This window comes from Microplitis mediator, chromosome 8, assembly GCF_029852145.1.
Source record: "Microplitis mediator isolate UGA2020A chromosome 8, iyMicMedi2.1, whole genome shotgun sequence".
NCBI lineage: Eukaryota > Metazoa > Arthropoda > Insecta > Hymenoptera > Braconidae > Microplitis > Microplitis mediator.
Genome location: NC_079976.1, coordinates 4,861,855 through 4,877,078, shown reverse-complemented (window position 1 = coordinate 4,877,078; position 15,224 = coordinate 4,861,855). Strand labels below are relative to the sequence as shown.

The 15,224-nt window shown below is 33.5% G+C and overlaps 2 protein-coding genes across 4 annotated transcripts; one reads left to right on the top strand and one right to left on the bottom strand.

Moving 5' to 3' along the window:
- Window positions 1–298: 298 nt before the first annotated feature.
- Window positions 299–7,983, bottom strand: LOC130673773 (SEC14 domain and spectrin repeat-containing protein 1-B). 3 transcript variants are annotated; one of them, XM_057478979.1, is made up of 17 exons: window positions 7,650–7,983; window positions 7,404–7,588; window positions 6,837–7,332; window positions 6,555–6,747; window positions 6,234–6,347; window positions 5,915–6,092; window positions 5,743–5,843; window positions 4,922–5,131; window positions 4,652–4,837; window positions 4,441–4,555; window positions 3,999–4,363; window positions 3,739–3,930; window positions 3,429–3,658; window positions 1,709–2,239; window positions 1,352–1,532; window positions 1,026–1,230; window positions 299–935 (listed from the first exon to the last, which is right to left on the bottom strand). In XM_057478979.1, the coding sequence occupies exons 3-17, from the start codon at window positions 7,028–7,030 to the stop codon at window positions 592–594; spliced, it is 3,339 nt and encodes a 1,112-aa protein (XP_057334962.1). In that variant the 5' UTR covers window positions 7,031–7,332; window positions 7,404–7,588; window positions 7,650–7,983; the 3' UTR covers window positions 299–591. The 3 variants fall into 3 exon arrangements, with proteins under 3 accessions (XP_057334962.1, XP_057334961.1, XP_057334959.1); XM_057478978.1 differs by having other exon boundaries at window positions 7,698–7,983; XM_057478976.1 differs by having other exon boundaries at window positions 7,404–7,983.
- Window positions 7,984–8,960: 977 nt separating this feature from the next.
- LOC130673767 (titin homolog) lies at window positions 8,961–15,107 on the top strand. Its single transcript, XM_057478947.1, has 8 exons — window positions 8,961–9,357; window positions 10,167–10,549; window positions 10,615–10,837; window positions 10,919–11,209; window positions 11,295–11,422; window positions 11,535–11,707; window positions 11,826–12,201; window positions 12,277–15,107. The coding sequence occupies exons 1-8, from the start codon at window positions 9,273–9,275 to the stop codon at window positions 14,827–14,829; spliced, it is 4,212 nt and encodes a 1,403-aa protein (XP_057334930.1). The 5' UTR covers window positions 8,961–9,272; the 3' UTR covers window positions 14,830–15,107.
- The last annotated feature ends 117 nt before the right edge of the window (window positions 15,108–15,224 follow it).

Genomic DNA, 15,224 nt, shown 5'->3' with positions numbered 1-15,224 from the left:
CTCTGACGAGAGAGGGATTTAACTTCTGTCTTACTTTAACTCATGCTCATGCACATTTTACTTTCTTTATTTTTTATGCGTTTGTATACACACTACCTGCTTGTATTGCTTGTCCCTCTTTACCTGCGCCTTCTTACCTTTAACATAACAACCTACCTACCTCTATCTACCTGAAGAAAAGGACCCGAGTGTGCGTGCTAGACGTGACTCTGATGAGATTTTATGATAAAATTATTTTTTAGATCGTGCTAAGTACAATTTACTTTATTTATTTATTTTATTTTTTTTCCATTAGTATTAATTAATGTTATGTACATTAATATCATTAAAGATTGTAATACTATTGCGTAATTATTATATTAATTATTTATTAAATATATTTCAAATAGATGCTGTTTTAATAATAAAATATAACAAAAATTTCAACATTAATATAAACAATATGAGTAATAATAATTATTGGGTTAACAAAAAAAAAAAAAGAAACATAAATAAAATAATAATATTTTGAACAACTAATAACAAGTTTCAACGGTGGAATGCTTGATTGCACATAATTCTGAGCATGTAATTTTCAAAAGCAATTTTGTTTCAATTCTCACACTGCAAACCATGCAAAATCACTGGTTGAGTATCAGTGACAACTTGCGTGCAGCTTACCCCTTTAAATTTTTCAAAAAATTCATTATCATCATCTTCTTCTTCACTTGTTTCTAATCTTTCGCTGTGTTTTGGTGCCATTTCTATACCACTGTCATTATTTCCCTTTGTGTCTAAGAATCTCACGTTCTTTAGCTCATCAGGTGGTAATTTTAGTTTGTATTCACTCATTGATTCTTTTACGATTTTTGAATGTCTGCAGTGACCATTTTCTAGTTTTGAAACCTCGGGTTCTGATATCGATATTTCTTCACGTGAATACTCTCCATTGGCATCTGTTATAAAAATATAAAATTAATCGATTATAAATTAAATTTAATGAAAAACAATAATTAATAATAAAATAATAATAATAATATAAAAACCTTTGTCATCATGATGAATTCCATTATTAAATCCGTTGATGTATTGATGACTTGCATCAAGAATACCTTCGGCATTTTTGTACTCATTATTCTCCGTAAGGGTATTAGAAGTCAATTTGTAAGAAGCAACACCAAATTTAGTATCGTGAGATACACGAAGTGTTGTTACTTCCGTTACTTCTTTAACGACTTTCCCAGACGTTTCCTAGGCATTAAAAATAAAATTATCGCCTTTAATAATATATTCAAAGGATGTAATTACAAACAATAATAATTGTTAATAATAATAGTCATGTTAATATAGTAAATATAAATATAATAAAAACCTCAACAGTTTCAATTATTGAAGTGGCATTAGTCTTCTTGATGTCTGGAACATTCTGATTTATATCAACGATTAATTCGGGCGTTTTACTCATGATCTTCAGTTCATCAACAAGCCCAGACGTTTCAGACGTTACTAAGCCATCGACAGCCTTACACTCCAGGTTTTCTACTCCCTCCACTCTGAAAATAAATTTACTTCTTAGAATCCTTGCCGAATAGTATAGATTATTCGAGCAGCCTTCTGCTCGAACCAAATGGTCACTAATATAAATATACTTTATATCTGCGTCTATATCTATATTACACACAACATGTAACATAATCCAACATCCATGTTTTTAAATATATATACTAACCGATATACGTCAGATGAAATGTCATCACACTCTGACATTGTAACGAAGGATTCACTACGAGATCTTGCAACTGGTGTCAATGAACATTCTGTTGCAGTCGTGTAATCTTCGGTATTTATTTCTTCCGTTTCCGAACTACATACTTGTTGAACCTCATTATTATTTTTATGACGCTCATAAGTATTTTGTTCACATAGACCGTCATCATCTTCATTTGATCTCAAAGTATTTTCTTCTTGCAACAAATCATGATTACTATCTTCCTCATAATTACCGATATCTTCTTTACGAGGTACTTCGATTACTGTACCAAGTGAAGACGGACTCGCTGTGCGTATCGATGATAATTCGATACTTTCTATTTTTTCTTTTTCATCCTTTGTAAATTTAGTTCTCACGCCAGCTTCGTCTAATTTTGCGTCCAACTTCTCTGCAAGTCGGGTAACTTCGGCAAGTTTTTCGGAAATCGCTTCGACTGCTGATAGATTTCTGTTCTCTGTCATCGGCAAGTCTTCTTTCGACGTAGACATCCTGTAAAAAAATAAAATAGTAGGAAAATTTATCTGGGTGACGAAATTTTGAATGATTGTTTATGTATACAAACAAACAAATAAATAATTAAGTAAATAAATAAAGATTAGAGATAAAAAAATTTATATTTTAAAAGCATATTTGTAACTGTGAATGGATATAGCCGCGGGAACGAGTTTGTGTGATCAAGAATTCAAATATACAGTTAAACCCTAGTTACGTAAACTTGACAGTAGGTAAAATATATATTCCACGCTCGTTTGATATCACTTCACAGAAAGATCTGCATCATGTGGACGTAGGTAGAGTTCTAATTTCGTTTAAGTCCTACTTTTATTACATATATACCATTTACTTATCCTAAAACTTTTGCCTACGTTATAATTAAATTTATTCAAATAATTATTGTATTATTATTTAATTAAACTGATAACTAAGCAATAAAAAAATATTGCATTAAAAATTAGTATATTTTTTAATGCATGAAAAAAATTTGCAATGATTTTAATTTTAATGTTAAAAATTGAGTAAATGAATTGAATATGTGGATATTAGTTATGAGGAAAATGGGAACTTTTAAATATTTTGAAGATAACTTTGGAAAACGAGGACAAGGTGATGGGACAAGAGGACAAAAATAGGAATTAGCTGCGGAGAAAATTACGTCAAGTAAATGAGATAATCTGGAGCTTAGAAAAAGTAGTAAAGTATTTTTGTTTAAAATATTAAAAAAATAAATAAATAATATAGAGTAATATATTATTAAGTAATAAAACCAATATGTAATCTTCATATCTGATATTAATGTAATTTATGATTTATTAATTTGTCAACAGTACATTTGACTTGTCTACTTACTCACGTGAGCGCGCCAGTGATCACACAGCCGGCTTTCTCTTTCGCGGATGGACCGTCTAACAACAGGCGTGAGTACTAGGCGTGGACTGCAACCTACCTTCCGACGTAGGACTGACGGCGACGGCGCCGACGTCACTACACGTTTTAATATTCTATCTCTCTCACACATTCACTTATAACTTATATACTTTTTCTATTCCTACAGCACGCCCACGCTTTCACCATTAAGAGGAACACAAAACACACCCTCTTCCTTGTGTTTATGCATCCCTCGATAATGATCAACAAATATTTTCTTAGCTACTTTAATAAATATTCGTCTGTTTGTTACCTTAATTCAGAGCAGAGAGGTTCTTTTAAACTAGTGCTAAGTAATCTTCCCAGTTTAACAGTTCTATCGATGTAGACCATCAGTTTTTCACGATTTTCCACAACTTCTTTCAAACATTCCGACGTCGAAGAATTATCACTCAGGCATTCGTCAGATGCAGATTTATTTTTATTTATTAAATACAGAGAACTGTTCGCTATTTTTATTAAATCATTTAATCTGCGGCAGTGCTAAAGTAAATTAAATTTTTAATTAATTAAAAAAAAATTGATGAGCTGATTGTTTAAAAATAATTGAATTGATAAAACACCTCATCGATACTTCGATGGAAAATCGTACAAACTCTAAGTCTTGTGAGTTGTTCCTGACTCACTGATCTAATGCGTCGCCAAGCCTCTCTTAGTTGAGAGAATAAACTTGCATTTGTGTCTAAGCTCAATCTACAAGAGGTCCGTAGTATTCTTGCTCCATTTAATAATTGGCAGCCGTACTCGAACGCACCCTTTAAATAAAAATTTATCGGGTTAAATTATTTTTCAAAAGTAAATAATATTTTTACGGTTGACTCACTTGTGAAATTTCTTCGAAATTTTGTAAGTCGTCTTTCTGCTTCTTAATTTCGGTTATGTTGCAGCCTACTTCCGTGTAATTTTTAATTAACACGTTGAAGAGGTCACTTAGCCATTTAATTGATTGATCAGCATCTGTTTCGTATGTACAAATTGAAATAGTTTGTTTCAATGTTAATTTTTGTAGCTCTACTGAGTCATTAAAAATATTTTTTCTGGCATTTGTTGCGTCTAATATATCCGTGACATTTGTTATGTCTTCCGTATATTCAACTTTAACATCGCGGCCTAATGCATTTTTAACTGGCATCGATAGCAGTTCTGAAAACTTTTCTCCCTCTCTAATTAAATCTTTTAAAATTCCATCTTAAATAAAAAAAAGTGTCACAATCATTTAACTTAAAAAATCTCAATTATTAAGTCATTAATTATAAAATAATTACCCAAGTTCGCTTGACTAGCTTCTAAGTTAATTAATTTTGTTTCTGCTTCAAAAGAATTGCAGGCTCTGTTACCCATTATCATTTTATCAAATACTTCACTGGTTTTATCAAAATACTGTAATTTAAATAAATAAAGAAATAATTAACTCTTGAAAAACATTAAGCAATACATCATTTTATAAAGTTTAATTATAGTAATCATTTTTTTCACCTCAGAAACTAAACGAAAGAATCGTTGGCAAGTAATTAAAATATTTCTTCGCCTTTCTAATCTCGTGGCGTAGCCTCTGCACACAAAATCCATGAAATCTTTTTGCGCTTTAAGGCATTCAGTTAGACAATGTTCAGGTAATTTGTTTATTCTAAAAGTTAATTGTGTATATCTAGCATAAGTCACCTGTAAATTAATATTTTTTAATTAAATAATTACTATACCGATAGTAGATTTAAAAAAAAAAATGATGATTATTTTATAACTTACTCTGCATTCTCGTTCTAACTCTTCATGCTCACGTCGTAAAATTTCGGAAGAAGCAACATCGAAACCAACATTACTATGAAAATTGAGCATTGCGTCAGCAGGACCAAGAATCCAATTAGTAACTCTATTAATACCTTGTTCAATGTCTTTCACTTCTCGTAACAATGTTAAATTATTTGTCATCTGAGTCCAACTAGTTTCTACATCAATCTATTGAAAAAAAAAACTTGTCAACCCTCTACTCTAGTCTAAAGAGCTGTTCATAAAATACGTCACGCAAAATTTTATTTTTTTATACCCCTCCTTCTTTGTCATGTCACATTTTCTGCGACCCCCCTATCAATAATAATACTGAAGTTAACCGACGTCTAATAATTTTTGGATTTTTTTTAAACGATAAATTATTAAAAAAAAATTTCACTTATAGTTTTTTTTATTTTCTATCTGTGTATATTTTTAGTTTATTTTTTTTCAACAATTTATCGTTTTTCAAAAAATCCTAAAATTATTAGTTAACTTCAGGATCATCTATCAATATTGTGGCATAAATTATCCCTCCCCCCATCATGACAGAAATATATGCATAGAAACATTTATATATTTACAAATATGACTTTTTCTCGTAACAAAAAAATAAAATTAAAAAAAAAAACCAAGAAAAAAAATTGCGAAATTTTTTGATGACCTGCAAACATCACGTTTCCTTAGACCCCTTGACCCCCCTTGGCACAGTAAGCGACGACCCCTCCTCCCCCGCAAGTGTGAATGTATTTTATAAACGGCCTCTGAGTAATTAACAAAAATAAATTTAATTTACTCACTTGTTTAGACTCTATCATATCTAAAAGATCGTGAATCCGATTTATAGTGTCCTGAATATCCTGAGATGTTTCACTACTCATATCGCTCGCTAAAATTCTTCCTGCAAATGAAAAAAAAAACGTTAATTAAATATCCAAAATTATTTCCTCTCCATTACGGTAATTATCAGACCTTCGTGAAGAATATATCGACACATCGCTTCCAACTCATCTCTGTTTTCCACATAAAATTCAACACTCTTTTCTTCTTCGCTAGTCTCATCAATCTTTCCAAAGTTATTTAATTTATCTTTGAATTCCTCTAGTTTATAGATTAAATCCGCAGTACTCTTTTCATAATCCTCTACCCTCTTCAATAAAACAAACAGAAAATTTATCAATAACAGTAAAAAAAAAAAAAAGAAGAAGAAGGAGAAGAAGGAGAAATGAAAAAATATTTAACACATGAATATTTTAAAAATAAACAATACATTTAAATTTTAAATACTTACAACACGCATTTGAATCCAGTCATAATGCTCATAGCTTTTAGTTCCTCCTAAATCACATGTAATTTGAGCCGAATCCACGTAAGAATATAATCTCGTGATAGAAATGTAAATTGGCTGTAAAAATATGTATAAGACCACAAAAATTTTAATCTCCGTTTCCTACACTTTCTCCTCACACTATGTATATATTATATATACACATACATATGTATACTATTAGTACTATTATACTATATTATATTATACATATATATGTATATTTTTTCAAGGTATTTTTACGATTGAATTAACAGTAGCATTTAATCACATAAACCGCAATACCTCGCCGTCCTTCCAGGACTTGGTGCAGTTATCAACTCGTTTCTCCCAGAAGCTATCAGGTCGTATTACAATCATACGAGCTGCGTATTTCCCCACCACGTTCATGGATCTTTGAATATACGACCTGGCTACTCTCCAAGATCCTTTTCTCGCATCCATAATCAACGAAATTCCATTCTTCTTCGTCTCATCACTAAAAAAACACAAATATCATCTTCAGTAATCCTAGTTCATCTCCAAAAAGATATAAAATATTCGTCAAAAAATGATATCAAATATTACTTGAATGTTGAGAGGAGATAAGCCAAGAGTTTTTCTAATTTGTTATCAGCAACGGATTCATCAGACGAATATATGGGGACATCGACAACAAGAATAGGCTTGCCTTCTCGATCTCTTCCGCCAGGAAGATAAGCCAACTTGGAGTCAAGTGTCTCTCGGACGTCAACGACCTTCAGATTACGACGTTCACTCATCTCTTTAAATATCGAAAAAAATCTCAACTAGTGTAATACTGTGATACTTAAAAAATACTTTTACAATTTTAAATATCGATGGGAAACTGGAGTCGTGTAACAGAACTGGTTCACTGATCACTTCTCCATCTCACCACGTGTTGATTATTAACTGTTCATGTTCTAACTCCCGTGTAAACTGTAATTTTCCATTTAATGCCCCAGTTGCCTAATGATTTGTTGTTTTTATTTTTTAAAAACAACATGACACCATAACTTTAATCGCCTATCACTATTTATATACCATTTTTAGCAATACTTAACTGTAATTAATAAATAAACTATTATACTCGTTAAAAACATAACAAAAAATATATATAAAATTTATATTTACACTTATTTTACTTCACTTTCACATCACCTCGTGTTTCAAATACGTGAGAGCACTTGGAATTAAATTTCGTCATTGAAGAATATTGAGTTACAAATTTACCCACCCAAGCATTTAATATTGAAGATATATAAATAACATGATATATAAAACATTATAATAAATTAACACTGGATTTTTTTACGGCTCTGTGGAAGAAATAATAAAATATAAATAACAGCGATAATTATTATAGAAGAAGTTATTAACTTTTTTTAAAAAACACGAGAGAACACCATGAGGTTTTTAACACGTTACCGAGTCACTGTGTTCTCCAGCTTCTTTAGATCTGTCGTGTACCACTAAGAGGGAAACGGGAGGAAAACTTAAAAGCAATCTTCATTGAAAAGCAACGGTACACCGGCACCGATTATGAACATACTGTTGAATCCCCTTTGCCGCGCATTCAGCAACTCAGGAGAGTGTGTATACCTGTGTTTGTAGAGACTTATATCTTGTCCCTTCTCTTCCGCATTTGGCGCACCTTTTTCTTCTCTTTATCACTCAGCATATATACATTGGGTTCTCTTTCTCTTCCACGTGCCACTCTCCCGAATGCCAGGGAAAGGTGCCGACCGCCGACGACCGACTTGGACTTGGGTCTCTGCAGAAAACAAAATGAAATTAAATGGACGGAGAACGAGTCAAGACAACATCAATGACATCGCAATCATCTTGTGATGTACATTCAGAAAATAAATACACAATAATACCGACATACATACACGCTGTGTGTGCTTATATATATTATTATTTAAAATATAAGTACATACCATTCTGAATGAAATCAATGTGCCATTAACGTTACTTCCTTCACTCTTATTAATATCTTTTATTTATATTAGAAACACAGACTGGATCAGCGACCGGTTCTATATGAAAAAATAAAAATTTTAAATGTAACGGAACCTTGACCAATTGATTTTAATTATTTGTTTCTGCACCGTTGATATTTCGCTGATTTTAAAAGCTTTGATATGATTTTTTTACTCTCTTATATTAAAACTTAATATTTATTATTAAATATAATTTTACTTAGCAGTACTTCTTTTTAGAAATTTATTTACTCCAAAATAATATTTACCTTTTAAATATTTTAATTGTTGTTTATTTTTTGTGAAGAAATTCTAAAGAAGAAACATTTAAAAATTACTTTAAATATGGAGCTTAAAAAATATTTTGGAGTAAATTTTTTTAAGGTAAAAAAGTAGGATAATGTTTTTACATCTACTGAAAACTAGATCATGCAACAAGTGTCAACGATTAATTCAACATTTCAGTAGATTCGACGGTCTATTAATAAACAATTGTCTTTACATTATTTGTTTATTGTATACATATACATATACATATATATGATTAATAAGAGATGTACAGTAGAGCAAATAAAATTCTTCTTGATTTAAAATACTAATTTGATTTTTTAGTGCCGGCTGTTTATGTAGTTGGCCAGTGTGGGTATATCACCTTCGGAGTCTGCGCAAGTTGAAGCTCTCACCCGACCATTCGTTTTTCCCAAGAGCCAGTGCTGCCCGCGAGTCAGTGCCTCCGCGCTATATCGAGACACCCGCGAGTCAGTTGTACTATTAAATCCAAGGTGGAGGAGTGAAGGCACAAAAAGAGCAGCTCATTTGAGCTAGTCTCCATCATCATCATCATCACCATCACCATCATCATCATCATAATTATTTCTTCCTTTGATCTGCTGGTCAAGGGATATCAAGTCAAATGGTGCGTGTGAGAAGGTTCTTTACACCACGGAGTAAACGGTGATATCATCATCATCATCATCATCATCATCATCATCATCATCAATAACATAAATTAGGTGCTATGGGGAATGCATCAGCTAAGAATGCAAGAAGACTATCAACATCAACCGGAAGTAACTCCAAGAGAGTCCACTGGGGTGGTCCAGGTACGACGTATGTCTGGTGATAAACTATGGCGAGACAGATCTACTTCCGTAATTGAGATTTATCTCACACCAGAGTCACACATACTGACTCAACTATTTAACTTAATTGTCTATATAATGATAAATATATACGTATGCTGCTGCATTGTCGTCGTCTTATAACAGACACACACGAGTGTCTATAACGAGAGCGCATCATTTGGCCGCGGACGATACACTCAAACTCAAAGTGACCCGGAATTTTACTAGCTCTCTTCTAGGCATTGGAAGTTTACGTATATCCATTCTTTTACTGTTTCACTATAAATATTTAGATCATCACTTTTATAAAAAGACACAACTGGTTTTTTTTTTGTTCATTGATTATTTTAGGGGAATTTTTTTTAACTTTTTTATAAATATATACAGTAAACTTTATTTTTTAATAATTCAATGCCTTTACATTCCGTGCAGTCGATAAGTTTTTTTAAATTTTATTTTTTAAAATTTTTTCTTCTTCCTCTTTTTCTTCTTCTCCCAAGGGGATGGCGGGAACAAGAGAGAAAGAGAGAGAAGAAACTAGCCAGTGGTCTCGAGCTTGCCAAACGCTTTTCCGTTTTATTTTTGGATCCACGTGCGCGATTGTGTTGGAGACGCTGTAACTAAGTACGTGAAAGACGAGACGGAATGGTTGTATTGCCTGATATTCTATGACGGATTAACTTATTTAATAATTATGTCAATTACTAATTTATTTTTTTAAAATTTAATAACTTTTTCTGTTTATTTATTAAAAAAAAAAAACTATGAATTTAAATGATTTTTTTTAGGACTTCCGGCGCCACCAGGAAAGCCAGTTCTCATTCCCGGGTCATCGGATGATTCTCAGCCAGACATTGTCGGTATTCGATGGGAACGATCTCCTAGCAATGGTGGTTCCGCGATAATTGGCTATTTAGTAGAACATCGACGTATGGGCTCACCGCATTGGGTCAGATCATCGCCAAACCTCTGTCCATTTCCGGAGTTAACTCTCAGTGGACTAGAACCAGGATGGAGGTATCAGTTTCGCGTGAGAGCGCAGAACGGTTTGGGACTCTCTCAACCGAGTGAACTGTCAGATCCGCTGACAGTTACGCTTCAAAGATCAGCAGCCACAATACCACACTTTGAATTGGAACTCAAAGATACCACCGCACTTGAAAATGAACAAGTAATCACCCTATTAATATACAAAATTTATTCAAATTGGCCAATAACATTTTAATTTTATTACAGGCAGAATTTGTTGTTAAATTTTCTGGACTACCGGTTCCGAAAATTTCATGGTTCAAAGATGGATTTGAAATTTTCAGCAGTAGAAGAACAAGAATAATTACAGAGAATAATAAAAGTACACTTCTTATTCATCAGACAGCATTAAATGATGAAGGGGAAATAAAATGCACGGCTACAAATCGTGCTGGACATATAAGCACTCGAGCAAGACTTATTCTCGAAGGTACAAAATTGTTTTGACATTTATTAATAATAATTATTATGCATACATTGTATAATTACGCTTAATAATTTAATTTTACAGCTGCACCGAGAATAAGACTTCCTAGACAGTATGAAGATGGGCTTCTTTTCGAGCAAGATGAAGCGATTAGACTGAAAGTATCCATAGCAGGAAAACCAGTACCAAATGTTACCTGGTTACACGACGGTGAAGTTATAAACTCAGATGATAGGCACATAATTGATGCGTTTGATAGTGGAGAGTGTTCAATGAGGATACCAGCAGCTAAGAGAAAAGATCGAGGAGAGTATACTGTGAAAGCTGTTAATAAACTTGGAGAAGATATTGCTTCCTTTCTAGTTACCGTTACAGGTTATCATCTAATTAATTATTATACTCATGTATCTGTTGAATATTGAGATGCAAGTGATCAATAATAATCATTAATCATTATTAGATCGTCCATCGGCTCCAGGAAAAGCCAAGATAGCGATGACCTTGGGCAGATCCGTGACATTGTCCTGGAGTGAACCCGAAGATGACGGTGGCTGTAAAATAGGGACATATATTCTTGAGTATTATCGTGTAAGTTTGCAATAAAATGTAAAAAATATATTTTTTTTTGCTGAAAAAATAGTGAGTAAATGTGGCAGCGATAAATCTTTTTGGTGATTTATACTGGACTCCTTTTATTTAGATTGGTTGGGACGTCTGGCTAAAAGCAGCAACTTGTCGGCAACCAACCACGACCTTGAGCGAACTCATTGAGGGTTCGGAGTATAAATTTCGCGTTAAAGCTGAAAATCCATATGGTGTTAGTGATCCCAGTGAAGAGAGTGATGTCATCTTCATTCCAGACCCTAAAAGAGGGTAAATGTTTTGCTGTTTTAATTATTTATATTTTAGTTATCTTAATTTATTTAATTTATGTACATGTACATGTTATATATTTTTTTTTCGTTTTGAAACCAATTAAAAATTTTTTTAGAATAAATGCACCTTTGCGGGCAGATAAATCACAGAGTCAACGAGAAATACATCGAGGTAGAGCTGAAAGACGTGATCAAAGTGAACCGGCTAAAAGAACTCGTAGTTTAACACGCGAAGAAGCGACCCGTGATATTCCTACTAATGAATTTCAGACTCCGCCTTCAAGATCAGCATCAGCACATAAATTAGTTTTAGGACCGCCACCGAAACCACCTCGTGCTGATAGCAGAGTAACTTTTTCAGATACTGTTTTTTTGCATGTCGAAAAACCCCTCGAAGATGATGATGCGCCCGTTGCACCAACAAGACCAAGAACTAAAAGAGATAAACAACAAAATTCTACAGATGATGAAGTAGTAAAAGAGAAACATCAGGTAAAATAAAATCTTAAAAATTTACATTACTTTATTTTTTGTAATTAAATTAATTATTTTAAAAATTTATTTCAGGTAATCAGTGTACCGGAAAAGTCATTAAATATTCCGACGTTTACTAGACAAACGACTTTTGATGATTCTGAGAGAACGTATTCATTTACAAAAGAAAAATCACCGTCTCCATTGCCGACAATTCAAATCCATCATATGAGTGATGATGATCGTGAAAGAGAACGGCGTTTATTGCCGCGAGAAGCTACTGAAGAAGAAGACGAAGAGGACGAAGAAAAATTCCATGGTAGTTCAGAATTTATGTTAGTACTTTATCCAGACGAAGAGACTGGTAAAAAAAATCCGTTGATAAGATCCGCTTCTGAAGGTGACGCTGAAGAAAATGATGAAGATTTGTTGCCTCCACCGATGTCATTATCATTACCAGAATTATTTAGCGCAGATCATCAGATTGTCGAGATACTTCGCGAGGCTGTAAGCTCTACGGAACTGCTGCATGAACGTGCGATGGAGAGATTTTACAAGGCGGTTGCAGTTGAGGAGGCAGAAGCAGCCAAGAAAAGTGAGTCAGGAGTAATCGAAAAGCCTAAAGAAGGTTTAGATTTTATATCCGGTCGCTTGAGAAACACACGATTGAAAAGAAGATTATCTTCGGGATCTCCTACACAAGCGAAAAATAAGTGGAGTCGCAGACGATCAAGTGAAGGACAAACTTCTCCGCAGTTACGAGGAATTCCAGCGAGTCTTATGCTTCCAGTACCTCAGATTATTGCTTCCGATCCAAATTTGCATGAAGATCCAATCGATGAAGAGCCAGCTAAAACTTTCCAGCCAACATCTCCAACTCCGTCCGCTGGTTTGCATCATTGGGACGATAAAAATATGCCTTTGGTACCAGAAAAACATGCTGAAGAATACGAACTACAGACTGCTGAAGAATCTTTCACTCATGTTGAGTATCGACGCGACGTTAAAACTCCAGACAGAGAGATTGCTTATGATTCGATTGTTGCTGATGACTACGAAGAATCAACAGATGCTGAAACAGAGCCTGAGAGTGACAGCAGCGAAGATCTGAGAACACTCAAGTCCAGAATACTAGCACAACCAATTATGGATGAAGAAGACACTTATCATCCACGTGGGCGACCCATTCTTTATGTCCCACCCCCAGACCCCGAGTACAGAGTTGTAGACACTTCTGTACAAGCTAGACCTCTTTACACGCCCAACAATAACATCCAGCCCAAGTCAATATTAAAAAAACGTACAGAAGAAGATCCCGTGCCTATTAATAATTTTGGCCGGCCCATTCCTCCGGAGAAACCGATTGTAGAACGTCCGAAAAATACTGAAGATGTTAAAGAGAACAAAGAAGTACCACAAGAGCCTGTTGTTACTTTAAGAAAAAAATCATTGACTGATTTATCTGGTACTGCAACAAATGCTCCCGTTATGTCTGAATTAGATAGTGATAATGCAAGTCTTTTGAATGCTGCTGAAGTCGCTAAAAATAGAAGACGATCTAATCAAAAACCGGTGGTAGAAAAAAAATCGTCGGTTGAAGAAAGAGAGGATTTAGAAGCAAGACAAGCAGTCGTTGATCATTACATGGAAATTGTACGTGAACATTCACTAAGTCATGCTGTTCATCCTATGACGAGGTATGCATCCAATGGAGCATTGAATAATAGTAATAATAGAAACAATAATACTCAGAATAATAAAATAAATTCAAATAAAATGGATTCTGGATTGATTCCAAGTCCGACAGTTCAGACAAAACAAATGGAAAATGTTTCAATGAAAAAAGATGAGGAAATTCGTGGAAGAAAAAATAATGTCAGTTCAAGAGTTACAACTCCTACCCCCACTCCCACTTCGACTTCAACTCCAGCTTCAGCTTTGACTTCAACTCCAGTAAAAGAAGACACGAGATCTAGCCGAAGAGTTTCTAGAAATGAACCACCAGCACCAAGATCAAGAAACGTTTCGACTGAAAGAAATCCTAGATCATCATCAAAGACTAGAACTTCGTCATCAACAAGATCTTCATCGAAAACAAGGGCACAAGAAGTAACGCAAGATCGTGTGCCTTCGAGATCTTCTTCGCGAACCCGAAAACGTGAAAAATCACGAGACAGAGAACCTCCGGCTTCGCGATCATCTTCACGGCAAAGAGGGGAAGCAGCACAAAGTAAAATTTCATCAAGAAATAGCTCGAGAGAACGATTCAGAACCGTCGATGTAAGTCCTAGTGATTCAGAAACCTCCCAGCGAATGATGGGGAGAAAAATAAAAAACAGCCACCGATCTCTAGAGAGATACAGACGAAACTCACGATCTTACGATAGGCCGGACATGAAGAATAATTTTGAATTACCCGCTAATGGAATCACTGAACGATTGATGGCTGAAGCCCATTTTAATGTCAGATCATCAATGAGTTATACTATTGATTTAATTATTCTAATCGCCGCCGCCTACGTCTATTTATTTAAAAAAGAAGTACTTGCGATTCCGCTGATTTGTCTTCTTCTTTACCGCAGAGTCCAGGAAGATATCAGAGGCTGGATACCCAAATGGTGGAAAGCGAAACCTCGAGAACAATAATTATATAATAAATTTATTTTAATAAAAATAAAATAATTTAATAAACTGTTAATCATAAATTTAAAAATATATAAATATATTTATTGAATTAATTTACAAGACTTTTAAGTATTTATGGAAATTTATAATGATTTAATTGTTTTATTAAAATAATTGAACCAAAGAATTGTAAACGAGTGACTGTGTCACTAAAATTTTTATGCTTAATTAATAAATATTACACTGATTATTATCGCTATTTAATTAAAAGCAAAAAATTGTATTGAATAAAATAAAAAAAATAAATATATAAAAAAAAATACTGTAAATAAAATAATATTGTTATAATATAAATTGTTATAAATTTAAAAATAGAATAGTTAAATGAATTATAAAGTATTTTTATTTCAGTAAAT